Here is a 13701-nt window from a genome sequence, read left to right on the forward strand (position 1 = left end):
TACTCCTCCCACCTATGTTTTAACCTATCAGGGCAAGCAGCTTCTTTATTTAATTAACCAATGACCTTCCTTCATCAACCACCTGGCATAAAACTATTTTTAAAACATTATAGTCAGATGTGGTGGCGCACGCCTTTAATCCCAGCACTCAGGAGGCAGAGGCAGGAGGATCTCTGTGAGTTTGAGGTCAGCCTGATGCATAGAGCGAGTTCCAGGACAGCCAGAGCTACACAGAGAAACCTGTCTCACAGAGAAAAGTGAGTTGTTAAAGCCTCCACCTGGGACTGGGAATTGGTCTACTTGTATCTTTAGCACTGCCAGGTTTGCCTCCGTGTGGTTTGCTGTTAAGTGTGGATGAGTTTATTGCCACTTTGTGTCTTTTCTGTGGACATGGCTGTGACAGCCTGAGAACTCAAGCTGCAGAGATGGCTCAGTGATTAAGAGTACTGGCTGCTCTTCCAGAGGACCCAGCTGGGTTCAATTCCAAGTACCCACATGGATGCTCACAACTGTAACTACAAGATCTGACATCCTCACACAAACATACATACAGGCAAAACACCAATGCACATAAAATAAAAATAAATTTTAACTGGGTGGTGGAGTTCCAGGATAGCCAAAGCTACACAGAGAAACCCTGTCTCGAAACATGAAAATATTTCAAAGGCACATATGTGGTGGTGAAATGCAATCAGACAGGGTTGTGCTCTGCAGCCCAGGCTGGTCTTGAACTTGCAGAGATTCACCTGCTTCTGCTTCCTGTGTGATAGGACTGAAGGTGCATCACCAGGGCTGGTCTTCTTTTCCCTTTTTTATGTGTATAAATGCTTTCCCCACGTGTATGACCACCTCACGTGTGCCCGGTGCCTATTGAGGCAGGAAGAGGGCGTCGTGTCTGCTAAGACTGGAGTTTCAGGTGGCTGTGAATCATGTGGGCGCTGGGAACCGAGCCCAGGTCCTCTGCAAGAGCCACAGCACTGCTAACCACTGAGCCATCTCTCCAGCCCCTGGCCTATTTTTTTTTTGATTGACATGTATTAATTTGTGGATGTGCAGAAGGCAGAAGGTGACTGGCAAGGGTTGGTTATGTCCTCCCACTCTGGCTCATCCAGCTTGGCACAGTTACTCCCCACACTGAGCCATCCTGCTCCTGTGGACTGCACTTCCGGCTACATGCATGTGCCCTGGACGTGTGGCTCTGTTCTCACCTTTCTAGACAATAAAGACACGGGCCCCTTCCTCTCCCCCACCTCTCATGTGTCCTGGGACCCTCTTAACCCCTGTTATATAAGCCCAGATATTAATTGCCATGTAGGCACCCCTTCCTGTGGGTTTCCTTCCTCCATCCTGCCTCCCGTCCTGCCCCTGCACGGTCCTCCCTACTCCATGCTCCCACGACTTGAGCTCATATTCCTCCCGCCGCCGTTGGTATTTCTAACAGAACCAGCCCAGGGCGCTGCTGTGCACATTTTTTGGAATGAAGAACTGAAGACGGCCTCCTCTTACAGGCCGGCTTCCAAGATTACACCTTCTTCTGCTCCTTTCCAACTCTATGACCTCCAAGGTAAGGAGACAGCTGAGCCTGCCCTGAGGAATGGCCTCTCATGCCCAGATTAAAGGTCCAAGGGCTGCTGGGTCTCTATCACTCTCTCTGCACCTGTAATCCACGGATATCTCCAGATTGTACTCCTCAGCTTCCCCTCCGTGACCCCACCCACAGTGTGTTACTACCACACGTCCCTGCTGCTCATCCACGCTTCCTTCTACCACCCCTTCACACGCACCCCACCCCCACTAGCTCTCCATCCACCCACCACTCACCTGTCTGTTTGTCTGTCTGCCCATCTCCCCCTACTACCTCCCTAGGCTCTGCCTCTCCGCTCAGGAATGGCATCGATGCAGCCGGCAGCCCCACTCCTGTTCCCAAGCTGCGTGTCATCTAGTGGGCCATGCCTCCCCCAGCCCCAGCCAACAACCCCTGTTTACCAAGAGAAAGTGGCCAAGCCATCTCCTCAGACCCAGAATGAGTCCTGTCTGCCAAGGGAGCTGGCAGCACCACCATCACGGCAGGTGCCCCGCCTGAGGGCCGTGGTGGAGAGCCAGGCCTTCAAGAACATCCTGGTAGATGAAATGGACATGATGGTCTCGCGGGCGGCCACCGTCATCCAAGCCAACTGGAAGGGCTACCGGCTGCGGCAGAAACTGATCTCACAGATGACAGCAGCCAAGGCTATCCAGGAGGCCTGGCGCCGCTTCAGCACGCGCCGGCTGATGCGCTCCAACAAGCTGACTGTAAGGAAAGCCAAGAAGGAAGAGGAGGACGACATCCCCTACCACCCTCCACAGCAGGTGCGCTTCCATGCCCCGGAGGACCAGCCGCCAGTCATGGTGAGCAAGGAGACTCAGTTCCCGTCCTCCGACAACCTGGTCCCTTCACACAGCACAGCAGCAGGTCCCTGTGCCGGTGGAGCCCCCAGGGGTGGCCTCATGCCACAGCAGCCTGTGACTGGCAGATTCACAGGTCCCAAATATCCACCCTGCATGTTGACCAAGTCTGTCAGGAGCTCCTGTCTCGTCAGGCACTTGGAAGGGGACAGCATGAAGAGCCGGCACGCGGCTTCCAGGACCATCAAGTCGGGGACCCCAGAGTTAACAGCGTCAGCGAGATATGGCCAGGCCATCCATGCAACCCTGAAAACCCAGACCCAGGTCCACATTGAAGCAGATGTCCCCAAGGCCCCACTGCATATGTATCCAGTGAACAAAACTCCTACCAAGGTGTGCTCAGTGGCCCTGGCCACAGTGGCTACAGTGGCCACAGCACCCAAGGGTCCACTGCAGACCTACCCCACATCTTCAGGGACGGTCATGAAGATGCAGCCACCAAGCTGCCCGACCTCCCCGGAGACCAGGCCCCTGGCTCATGTACGACCCAACCCTTCATTCTCTAGCACTCTACCCCAGGTGCACTCTGTGGTCCCCATGGCCAGGGCACAGCCCCCAGGATCTGGTGTGACCTCCACAGTCAAGGCTTCACCACGCCTAGGGGCTTCTGTCAATAGGGGCCCACTTCAGACTGGCTCTGGTCCCATGATGGCAAAAACTTCACCCCAGATGCGTTCAGTGACCAGAAGTCAACCTCAGACATCTGCGGCGTCTCCTTCATCCAAAGCCTCCTCCCAGCCAAGCCCTGCAGTCAAACTCTCCCCTCAGACTCGCCTGGCAGCCATGATAACCAAGACCCCAGCTCAGATACGCTCTGTGGCTGCTGTGCTCAGGACCCTGTGTCTGGTCCCTACAGTGACAGCCTCAAGTCCCAAGGGTTCACCCCAAACTTCAGTGGTTGCTGGAATTCCCAACGCCCCATCCCAGGTTCACCTGAGCAACCCAAAGGCCAAGGTCACTGTTAGCACCAAGCAGACCACTGCGGTCGTCAAGGTGACTTCTCAGGCGTACTTGGCTGAGGAGAAGGGCAGGTGTGGACCCCACGGACATCTAGGCACTGTAACTCCTAAACTTCCAGCCAAGTCTCCATTGGAAGTAGAGAAGATGAAGCCTGGGCCCCCAAGGGCACCCAAGAAGGAAGCATCTCCCAAGACTAACATGGCCATTGTAGCCAGGGCTCTGTCTTGGACAAAAGTGGCAGAAGACAGGAACAGACCGTTGACTCAGACCCAGCAGAAGGCAGAGGTTGTGAAGGTGCACTCCAGGGTGTATATGCCTGAAGAGATGACCGTGACCCTGTCCCAGGCCCAGCTGGCTGTCCCCCTGACCAAGGCTACCTCCCAAGCCCAGCCACTCCCTGGCCACCCAGGGCCCCTGCCAGCCTCACCCCTTTCTAAAGCCGTATTGCAGTCTTGTGTGTCACCTGGGCTGGCCACGGGCCTACCTGAGGGACAGTGCTCACCCGTAGGTCCCTCTGCTGCCCTGTCCTCCTTGCCCCTGGCCGCACACCTGATGTCACTAACAACCCAGCTCCACCCTGCTGGTGAACAGAACAGTTCCATGTCCCGAGCTCCTCTGGCCACGTCGTGTCCAGCCACAGGCTCCCCTCAGGCACGCTCCCTGGGGCTGATCTTCGTCCCCCCTGAAGGATACCCAAACACATGTCTGTGTGAACACATGAGAGACTCATTGCAGCCGCCTCCACCTGCTGGACACGCAAAGACCACAAACACCAAAATCACCAAGGCCACGTGCCAGGTGTGTCCCCCAAGTAAACTCAGTAAGGCCCCATCCCTGGCCCAGCTCATCACATGTCTGGCCAGGGTTCCGTCCCAGGCCCATCTGCCCATGGGGCTGGTGAAGGCTCAGTCTCAGGCCCAACTGACCTCCGAAACGTCCAAGTGCCTCTTGGCTGCCCACCCTGCCACTGACCTCAGTGGTAAGGCCCAGTCACAGCCACTCCTGAGCACATCCAAGCCATCTGTCCAGTTCTGGCAATATTTTGGAACACTTAACACTGGACCCCGTGCCAAGCCAGATGACAAGAGCATGACCCAGCCCCAGCTCCAAAGCCACGTACAAAACAAGGCCACACAGAACCCACGCTCAGTGGCCACAGATACCCAAGGTATGCAGGTACCTCTGCTGACTCCCTCTGGACACCCTGTATGCAATGGAGAATCCTGGGGTGACAGCGGACAGGCACAGACCCCACCTCCACCCCCTATGCCCAGCCAGGCGGTGTCCTGCCATGAAGACCTGGCGGCGTCCATGGCATCCCTGTGTGCAGACTTGGTGACCATGCTGGGCTCCACCGAGGACCTGAGGACACTCTTGGCCAAGACACTTTCTCAGGGAGAAGTAAGGACAGCGCTGAGCCAGGCTCTGTCCCGGGAAGTCTTAGGGCCTTCTGTGGTCAAGGCCCTGCCTCAAGGCATGCTGGGAATGGCACTGATGAAGGCACTGTCATGGGGTGAACTGGGCATCTCCCTGTCCCGGGCCCTATCCCGTGGTGAGCTGCTTCCAGAACTCAGCAAGGCCACACAGGGCAAGCTGGCTGAGGTCCTGTGCAAGGCTTTGACGGAAGATGAGAGGGCCACACTCAGCCAGGCGCTGTGCCAGGGTGAGCTGGGAGCTGTTTTCACTCAATCCCTGGCCCAGATGGCCCAGAGGACAGGCACCTTCCTCCCCAAGGCCACCTCGAAAACGGTGGGAAGCCGGATGACCACGGCGCCTGCCCCAGTGGAGGTGGCTTGCAGCGGGAGTCTGTCAGTTGCGTGGGGACCTGCGCTGGGCCCTGTCCGAGCACGATGTAGCAAGGTCAGGCTACTATGGAAGGGCTTGTCCTGGGGGCAACGTGACGGGATCCTGTGGGGGAAAGGGGATGGGACTACATTGGAGGGGTCACCCTGCTTGCCACAGCCCCCCGTAGGCTCCTTTTCTGGAGGGATGGTCACCAGCACTTATCAGTGTCCTCCACTGTCCCGGGAGAGGGATTTGGGGTACTCTTCTGGTCTGTACCTGAGGCCATTGGATCTTGACCCCATGGCACGTGGTGAGGGTCCCCATGTCCCCAAGCGACCTTCCCAACAACCACCTCTTTGTCCATGGCAGCCGCTTGTTGCTAACGGTGCAGGCCCAAGCAGTGAGCAGCCGTCAGTGGCTAGCAGCACAGCTCCAAGCTCCCAGCCACCTGTGGCCAGCAGGGTGTCCTACCCATGGGCGTCGAACCGACAGGGCGGCGTGGTAGCCAGCAAGCATTCAAGTGGTGTGGGTGGTGGGAAACACCCCACGTCCCAGTGGCTCCCCGCCCCCTGTCAGGGCAGTGAGTGTCAGTGTGCAAACATGGGGACACACAAGATGTCTCCCTGTGGCCGATGCTCTTGCAGAGTCAAGAGTCACAGTTCCTCACCCAGGCAGACGGACAGGCAGGCTCTGCCATTGGGTCATAGACTAGTGTCAACGCTGGGCCATAAGAAAATGGTCACCGTAGTGAGGAACATAACAGGTGAAGAGATTGATGGCGTAAATTCTAAATCACAAAAAGTCTCCTGCACGTCCACCCCCAAACAGGAGAGGCATCCCCAAGTGTCCTCGACCCCATCCTGTCCCCAGGGTCAGGCCACTGGCCATCACATGTCCCTTCTGGATGAGTTGCTAGCCACATTCCCACAGCACCCACAGATGGTGTTAGCCAAGAGCTACCCCAGGGGTTCAGCTGCCCACTGCCAGAACAGCAGCGGCTCTCACAGCTCCCTGCAGAGCGGCGGCTCAGGCAGTCCCTCCTCGCCACTCAGCTTGACTCCTTCCGAAGTTCTGGAAGATTGCAGGGAAGGTGACATGCAGGAGGGCCCGCAGTCAGTATTGAAAGAGTCCAGGGAGGCGAGGCACAAGCCCCAGGGGCAGCTGGAACGAGGGCTAGTCGGTTCTCAGCAGGCGGAACACCCGTCCCAACAGCCGCCCCTGGAACTTGGGTCCCTCCTCCTCCATAGCACCAGCCTGGCCCTGAATGTTCACTTGGACTCAGATAGTGGATCTGAGTACAGCACTAGAGACCTGATGGAGGCCTTGTCCTGGGACACAACTGCTCCCTGGGGTAGGAGTCGCCAGGTCCACACTCGGCTGGATCCTCCCCTTCCCCCAGACACACTGGCTGATGGGAGAGCCCCAAGCCCTGGCCAGGCACCTGAAGCCAGTGAGGAACCACCATGCCAAAGTCAACCATTAGAAGCTATGGGGCTGTGTCCTAGCTCACCGCAGCCTGCAAAGTCCAGTTCTGTGTCCCCAAGCCTGGCCCAGGCATCCATGGACATTGGGGTGGCCCCAAGTCTGAACCATCCACCTGTGGCCGCTAAGGTGTTCCCAACTTTAGCCCAGCCATCTATGGACACTGGGGTATCCCCAACGCTGAGAGAACCACTGATATATTATGAGTTACCCACAAATTTTAACCAGCCATTTCTGTACTGTGGAGGGTCCCCAATCTATACACAACCACATATGGCCTCTGGGGTACCCTCAAACTTTACCCAGGCGCCTGGTACTAGTGTAGTGGCCTTAGGCAACCAGGCAGTGAACAGTGGGGTAGCTTCAAACCAGGCCCAGTTAGGTGCCACTACGCACGTGGCCTCAAGTGTCACTCAGTCCCCTGTGAACAGCTGGCCACCTCCTGGATCCTCTCCCATGCCTGTACAGGGTGCGGGGTCTCCAAACTCAGCTCAGACATCTGTAGCCACCGGGGTATCCCCGAACTTTTTCCAACCATTTATGCCCTACAGCCTGCCATCAAATTTCACCCAACCTTGTTTGGCCACGATTGTAACCCCAAACTTTGTACAACCATCCATGCCCCAGAGCGTGTCTGCCAGCCTAGCTCAGCCTTTTGTGGTTAGTGTTATGTCCCCAACCCTAACCCATGCATCCGTGGCCGACAGGGCATCCCCAGCCCTCAGGCAGCCAACCTCAGCCAGCGGTCTGGTCCCTGGAGTGCTCCAGATGCCCCTGTCCAACAGGCCGCCCCCCAATCTGAGCTCCCCACTTCTGGCTCCCAGACTGTGCTCTAATCTTGTGCAGACATCTGTGGCCGCCTTGGGAACCCTAAGCCTGCTGCCGCCCACTGTGGTGTGTGGCGTGGGTCATGAGAACAGCAAGTCAGCTCTGGGTCCCCAGAAGTGTGCACGCGAGGACAGCAGTGCAGCTCAGAGCCAGCCCTCCATGCCCTCTCCGTGTGTGAGCAGGTTAGGCCAGCCCCATCTAGGAGTCTGCGACAGCTCAGGAGACAAAAAAATCAGAGGCCAGGCCAGCCCTCAGGATGCCACCGTCCACTCTGAGCTGACACAGTCCAGCAAGGGGCCCCCAGGTCTGGTAGTTCAGCCCATGGCGCCTGCAGAGGATGGTGGCCTGGCCTTAGGGGCTAGTGTCTCCTGTCAGACTTGGTTCAGGGGCATAGCTCCAGGGATGCCCCAGGGGCCTGTGGCTACGGGACTGTTGCTGAGTATGTGCCAGAAGGAGAACCCAACCCCCATGGCTGTCGTGACTACAGGTGTGGACCAGGGCCCGTGCCCAGCTGTGCTGCCATCCGAATTCTTCCCACCCCAGCTGGGCACCAGCTTCTCTCAGACCTGTATAGACCCTCAGCTCCTCTCTGTGGCCGCCGTGGTCTCACCCGGCTGCCGGTATGCAGGTGTGGTCTTTCCAGACACAGCAGCAGCTCCTGTGGGTGGGGCTTTGGTCCAGGGTTCCGTAGATGGAAACGTGCTCAAGCCTGTGGTTGAAAGTGAGGCTCTCAGCCTTCCTCAAGGGTCTGTGATCAGGGGCATAGGAAAGAGTGTCCCCCCAGAGTCCATGGTGGGTGTCAAGGCCCAGAATCTACCTCTAGAATCAGTGGTTAACGGTGAGATTCGGAGACCCTACCAAGATGCTATGGCCGGTGATGTGGCCTTCAGCCTCCCGCCTGGTTCTGTGGTCACTGGCATGGCCCCTAGTCACCCTCAAGAGACCAGTGGTAGTAAGGAGAAACCTTTGCCAAAGTCCCATTCTGCAGGCTCACACCCAGGTAGTGTGGCCAATGGGATAGGTCCTAGCATGTCCCTGGGCTCTGTGGCTCCAGCATCCATGCTGGCAGGCATCAGTCCACGGCCATATCAGGCAGCACAGGCTGGAGAGGGTTCCTGGGTTCCCTTCCTTTCACCCCATGTCATCAGCCTGGCCAGTGTCCCAGAAGTCCAGAGAGTGGCCCAGGACCAACAACACTTGCCCAGAGTTTTGTTAAGTGCCTCACAATTTAGCCAAGACCCTGGGCTGACAAAACTTGTGGGTTTTGATAACCCAACCTTGCCGAAGCTAAGAGAAGTCGATGATACGGTGTCCTGGACCCTGGAGTCTGTCAAATCTGAAGGTCTCCAAATCATCCCAAGGATGGGCCTTGGCACCATGGGAGGCGAGAGCCATGAACTTGCGGTTTTGGCAAAAGAGGCTCCCAGCCGAGCTAGCGGTATCATCCCAGTTCCTGTACAAGCCCCAAGTTTAGGTGAGCACCCCAAAGCCAACAGCATCACCTCTGTTCAGCCCTTATCCTCAGAAAGCAGCGGTGGTCCTCCCAGATTCCACCCTGCTTCTGGGCACCCGAACCTGCAGGAGGTCCCTGTGGTTGGCAGTTCAAGCCTACCTCCAGCTTCCAATGTAATCCTGGTGTCACCACAGCTGAGTTCCGGCATTGCTGGCACAGCCAAGTGGCCACCGGAGTCAGAGGTCAGTGCAGGAGACCCCAGCATTCTCCAGAGCTCAGGGGGGACTAACTTAGCACCTCCAACTAAAAATAGGGCTTCCAGTGTCTCCCAGATGGGAGAACCCCAGCACCACACCGCCACTAGAATGTCCTCCCGCTCCATCCAAGGCAGCCTTGTCTCAGAACTTCTAGAAGGTTCCATGAGCAGACTGCTACCCTTCAGTAGCCCACTGAAGACAGCATCTCAGCTGTCATCAGAGAGTCACAAGCAGTCCTCGGGGTCACCCATGGTGGGAGATGGAAGGGGACAGAAAGTACGCACAGGAGTTCAAGGGATGTCACCAAATGGCTCCTGGAGACCCCTTCTTGATGAGGCTGCCCACGACACCGTACATTTGGGCCAGCCAGGAACAGGTCCGACCCTTATCACACACCCAGGTCAGAAGCCCACTTTTGTCACGGGCCCTGGAGTTAGCTATGATGGGGGCTCCCAAATCCCCACTGCACCGCATGGCTACAAATATCATGTCACAGTCCCTAAAACTAGTTTTGATAAGGGTCCCCGAAAAGTCCCCGCCATGCTCTATGGCCACAGACTTCAGTATATCACAATGCCCAAAACAAGCCTGGACAGGACATCCCAGGCCCACACCACAGCCCACAGCCAGACTCCCCAAACTAGCTTTGGTCCGGTCTCCCATGCCTACACACGCCACGGCCACAACCCCCATCTTGTCACACACTCTAAAACTGGCCATAATAAGGTATCCCCACCCCTCACTGTACCCCAGGGCCCTGTGGATGCTGGCCTGGCTGCTGGCCAGTCATGGAATTCCAAAGTCCCCAACGTATCGGCCAGAGCCACAGCAAGTGCTGGGCCACCCCAAGGCCCGTGGCATCCCAGCAGGGGCCACAGGCCCTGGGACCCCTTGGGGGCAGAGGCAGCGCTGGACCACAAGCCCTCAGCTGAGCTGCTGGTATCAATTCGCACCATGGAGAAAGTTGTCCTCGAGGCTGTTGTCACCATTCAGGCCTGTGCACGTGGCTACTTGGTGCGCCGCACTGTGAAGCTGTGGCATCAGTGGGCCACCGTCATCCAAGCTACGTGGCGCGGCTACCGTGTGCGACGAAACCTGGCGAGGCTGCTCAGGGCCACCACCATCATCCAGGCAGCCTGGCGCGGCTACTGCACTCGCCGCGACCGGGCTCATCAGGTGTTGCTCCCTACGATGTGGCCTGAGCACCGTGGCAGAGCCCAGGGGACCTCTGACACCAAGAACAGCTCTGAGCACCGCTGCTTCCTGTCCTGTCAACCCAATGTCTGCAGCGTCTGCCAGGCCCTGGGTCCTCAGGTGGCGAGTCCACCCAGTGTTGTGATGCTCGTGGGGTCCCAGCCACGCACCTGCCACATGTGTGGCCACACACTGTCTACTCGCGTGGTGCAGGGCTTTGGTCAGGGCATCTCAGGCCAGTCTGGCTCTCGCTGGGCAGTGCCCCCTGCTCAGTGTCCCCTGCTCAGCCAGCAGCACAGAGCGGCCACTCTCATTCAGGCGGCCTGGAAGGGCTACCGGACCCGCCGACAGCTGAGCCAGCAACAGTCTGCAGCCAAGATGGTTCAGGCCACATGGAGGGGACATTATACACGCAGCTGCCTCACCACGGATGCCCTCTTGGGGACAGGAAGCCCGTGGAACATCTCCAGGGAGACTTCACGCCGTACCTCGAGGGCTTACTCTTTGCACTGGCCTGGTGTCTAGGAGCTTGGCTGTGGGCAGAGACTCTTGGTGGCCGTGGTGTCCTGTGGCTCTTATGAATACAGTGCACTACAGCCTGCCCTGGTCACGTGTCTTGAGTTAAAACACAACGGGAAAGTCTAGCATGCCAGAGGCTTGAATCCCAGCAGCTCCAGCCCCTGTGGGATCTGCAGGGTTAGGGAACCTCAATTATTTTCCAGGGTGTACAGGTCACTAGCGTGGAATCTTGTGTGTCACATAGCTAATGGCGTGGCTTATCTGGGGCTAGCAAGATGACCCCTCCTGTAAAGGTCCTATTAAACCTGTCTTCCCCATGATGGGAAGAACTGACACCGCCCCCAGGTCGGTCTCTCTCTCTCTCTCTCTCTCTCTCTCTCTCTCTCTCTCTCACACACACACACACACACACACACACACACACACGTTTACACACACAAAGCACACATCTATAACATACACATACACACATAGCATGCACACACACATGCACACAAACATACTCCCGCGTCTGGCTGGGTGTGATGGCACACGCCTGTCACCTCAGCACCAGTGGTGGGGGCAGGAGACTCAGGAGTTTTCGGCCAGCCTGGGATATATGGTGAGACATATCTGGAAAACAAAGATCAACAACCAAACAGTGAAAACATGCCTGGCCAGGCCCAACCCACTTTGGCTTCCTCTTGAGAGTACCTCCTTCTGAAACCGCTAGAAGGTTCTAGTTGTATCCACTGGTGAGGTGAGCTGGAAAGAGACAGAGGTATCCTCAGCCCCAGTCTGGAGGATACTGGCAGCCAGAGACAAGGGTTTTCAGCTCAGGTTTGGGGCGACCGTAGAAGAGCTGTCCCAGAGTGGCTGGGGACAGGGAGGGTGGGAAGGGAACCCAGCGCCCTGCGCACCCCGCTCTCGCCGGTAGGGGGCGCGCGGGCGAGCTACCACCTGGCCGCGCACCTGCAGCCTGGGCGCTCGGCGGGAATGGCGGGTTCCGGGCTACTGCCGCTGGCGCTGGCCGTGCTGCTGCTAGTGAGACCCAGAGACTCTTCTGTCGTGCTTGTAGTCACAGGTAAGCTGGTGGAGGAAAATGGCGTGACTCCGGGAGACAGCGGGGCTGGGGGCACAGGGCTCGGAGCCTCCCAGACACCAGCAGGGTTGGTACCCACCCCTGAGGGGCATCTGAGCTGGAACCCAGGCCAATGACCTCCCTGACGCTTCAGTGAGGACGCCCCCCACCCCAGGTAGTGGGAAGGGCAAGGGATCGGGCTTCAACTAGAAGTCAGTGGCCCCACAGCTACCCCCGACACTGCTAAGTTTATTGTAGGTGATGGTTTCATTTCCAAAAGTGCCACATTTATGTTTGGAAGCCGGGCTGGCTCCAACCTGTGGACGACCTTATTAGGGTCGATTAACAGGGATTGGCACCGGCCAGACTTCCATTTTGGAGACTGAGGGAAAGTCCGTTGCCAGGCACACTGCCCAGAACAGCCCTACTCTGGGTGTTACTTTCAAGTAAACCGTGAGACCTGCTCAGTGCTAGGTACTTAATAGGCTCGGTGTTTGCCGCTCCTCTAAACTCTCTGGTTTCTTCAGTTCACCCAGGACCTTAGTTTCCTTCAGAGTTCCAGTTTGGATTGGGGTCGGCTATGGGGCTTGAGCCAACTTCACTCTCCCAGAGATTTCCCAACGGCGACTCACACTCCTAGATGCTTTTCGGCCAGGGAGACCGAGGAGTGGGAGAACTCAGCTCAGCGCTGCTCCCCGCACTCAGGGCAGCACAGAGACCTTATTTCCTCATATCTACTGTGTGGGGTGAGGCTAGGAGGAAACAGCGATCTTCGTGGGAAGAAAGGGCATGGGAGGGGCAAAGCCACCATGAGTGACCTTGTGCCCCGCACACCCGGTTGGAGCCACCCGGATCTGGGAAGGAAGTCATAGTAGAGGGTGGATCAGGAACTCTTTCCACGGTCTCTGAACTCCTCCAGACACAGTGTGTGGGTTAAAGAGCTGATTGCTGGGATTGGCAGGGGCTGGGGTGTGTCTCAATGGTAGAGTTTGTGGCCAGCATTTGGGGCAGAATTCAAATCCTAGTATAGATCAGAGTTCCTCAGTTCTCAAAGCTCTAGAAACCTGGATGGGGTGGTACCTTCTCCTGAGGAATCGAGCTGAGACTCAGTTTCCCTCTTCTGTAAAGCGGGAGTCACAGTCAGTGCCTGCCTCCTAACAGGTGGCACTCCAGCCCAGATCTGAGCATCAGGCAGATCAAACCAAAAAAAAAACCAAAAAAACAAAAAAACAAAAAACCAGAGACAGAGGAGAGAGAGAGAGAGAGAGAGAGAGAGAGAGAGAGAGAGAGAGAGGAAAAGAAAGGCTTTCACAAGCTGAGCAGAACTGAGATCAAACCACGAGCAGACCGCCTCCCCCCGCTACCCTAAACACCTCTCCTTGTTTTTTGGTTTGGGTTGTTTTGGTTTTTTAGAGACAGGGTTTCTCTGTAGCTTTGGAGCCTGTCCTGGAACTTGCTCTGTAGACCAGGCTGGCCTCGAACTCACAGAGATCTGCCTGTCTCTGCCTCCCCAGTGCTGGGGTTAAAGGTGTGCGCCACCACTGCCCCGCCTACCTCCATTCCCCCTCCCCCCAGGTGTTGCCTTTTCAGTTTTCTGGGAAACAGAAGGAATAGAATCACCTGGCACCAGTCCAGAGTCCACGACTGTCTCCTCCACCTCAAGTCCAGAGTCCACATCTGTCTCCTCCACCTCAAGTCCAGAGTCCACATCTGTCTCC

General features: G+C 57.0%; 2 protein-coding genes across 2 annotated transcripts in view; both read left to right on the forward strand.

Annotated features, from left to right (window-relative positions):
• The first annotated feature begins 1386 nt into the window (after positions 1–1386).
• On the forward strand, positions 1387–10929 carry Iqcn (IQ motif containing N). Its single transcript, XM_005370621.2, has 4 exons — positions 1387–1564; positions 1886–3843; positions 4192–5265; positions 9964–10929. Exons 1-4 carry the CDS (start codon positions 1387–1389, stop codon positions 10927–10929), a joined length of 4176 nt encoding a protein of 1391 aa, XP_005370678.2.
• Positions 10930–11898: 969 nt separating this feature from the next.
• LOC101981528 (putative protein TPRXL) overlaps positions 11899–13701 on the forward strand; it is a 3556-nt gene continuing 1753 nt past the window's right edge. The window contains exons 1-2 of the mRNA XM_026777712.1: positions 11899–11986; positions 13589–13697. Of these exons, the coding sequence (XP_026633513.1) occupies positions 11899–11986; positions 13589–13697 (197 nt within the window). The remainder of the gene's footprint in view (positions 11987–13588; positions 13698–13701) is intronic.

Source organism: Microtus ochrogaster, unplaced genomic scaffold, assembly GCF_000317375.1.
Source record: "Microtus ochrogaster isolate Prairie Vole_2 unplaced genomic scaffold, MicOch1.0 UNK81, whole genome shotgun sequence".
In the NCBI taxonomy this organism is placed as follows: Eukaryota; Metazoa; Chordata; class Mammalia; order Rodentia; family Cricetidae; genus Microtus; species Microtus ochrogaster.

Coding starts and splice junctions, on each gene's coding strand:
- Iqcn (XM_005370621.2), top strand. CDS start 1,387: ATGCTCCCACGACTTGAGCTCATATTCCTCCCGCCGCCGTTGGTATTT. Junction 1,565..1,885: donor CCAACTCTATGACCTCCAAG/GTAAGGAGACAG, acceptor CTCTCCGCTCAG/GAATGGCATCGATGCAGCCG. Junction 5,266..9,963: donor TCCGAGCACGATGTAGCAAG/GTCAGGCTACTA, acceptor ACTGTACCCCAG/GGCCCTGTGGATGCTGGCCT.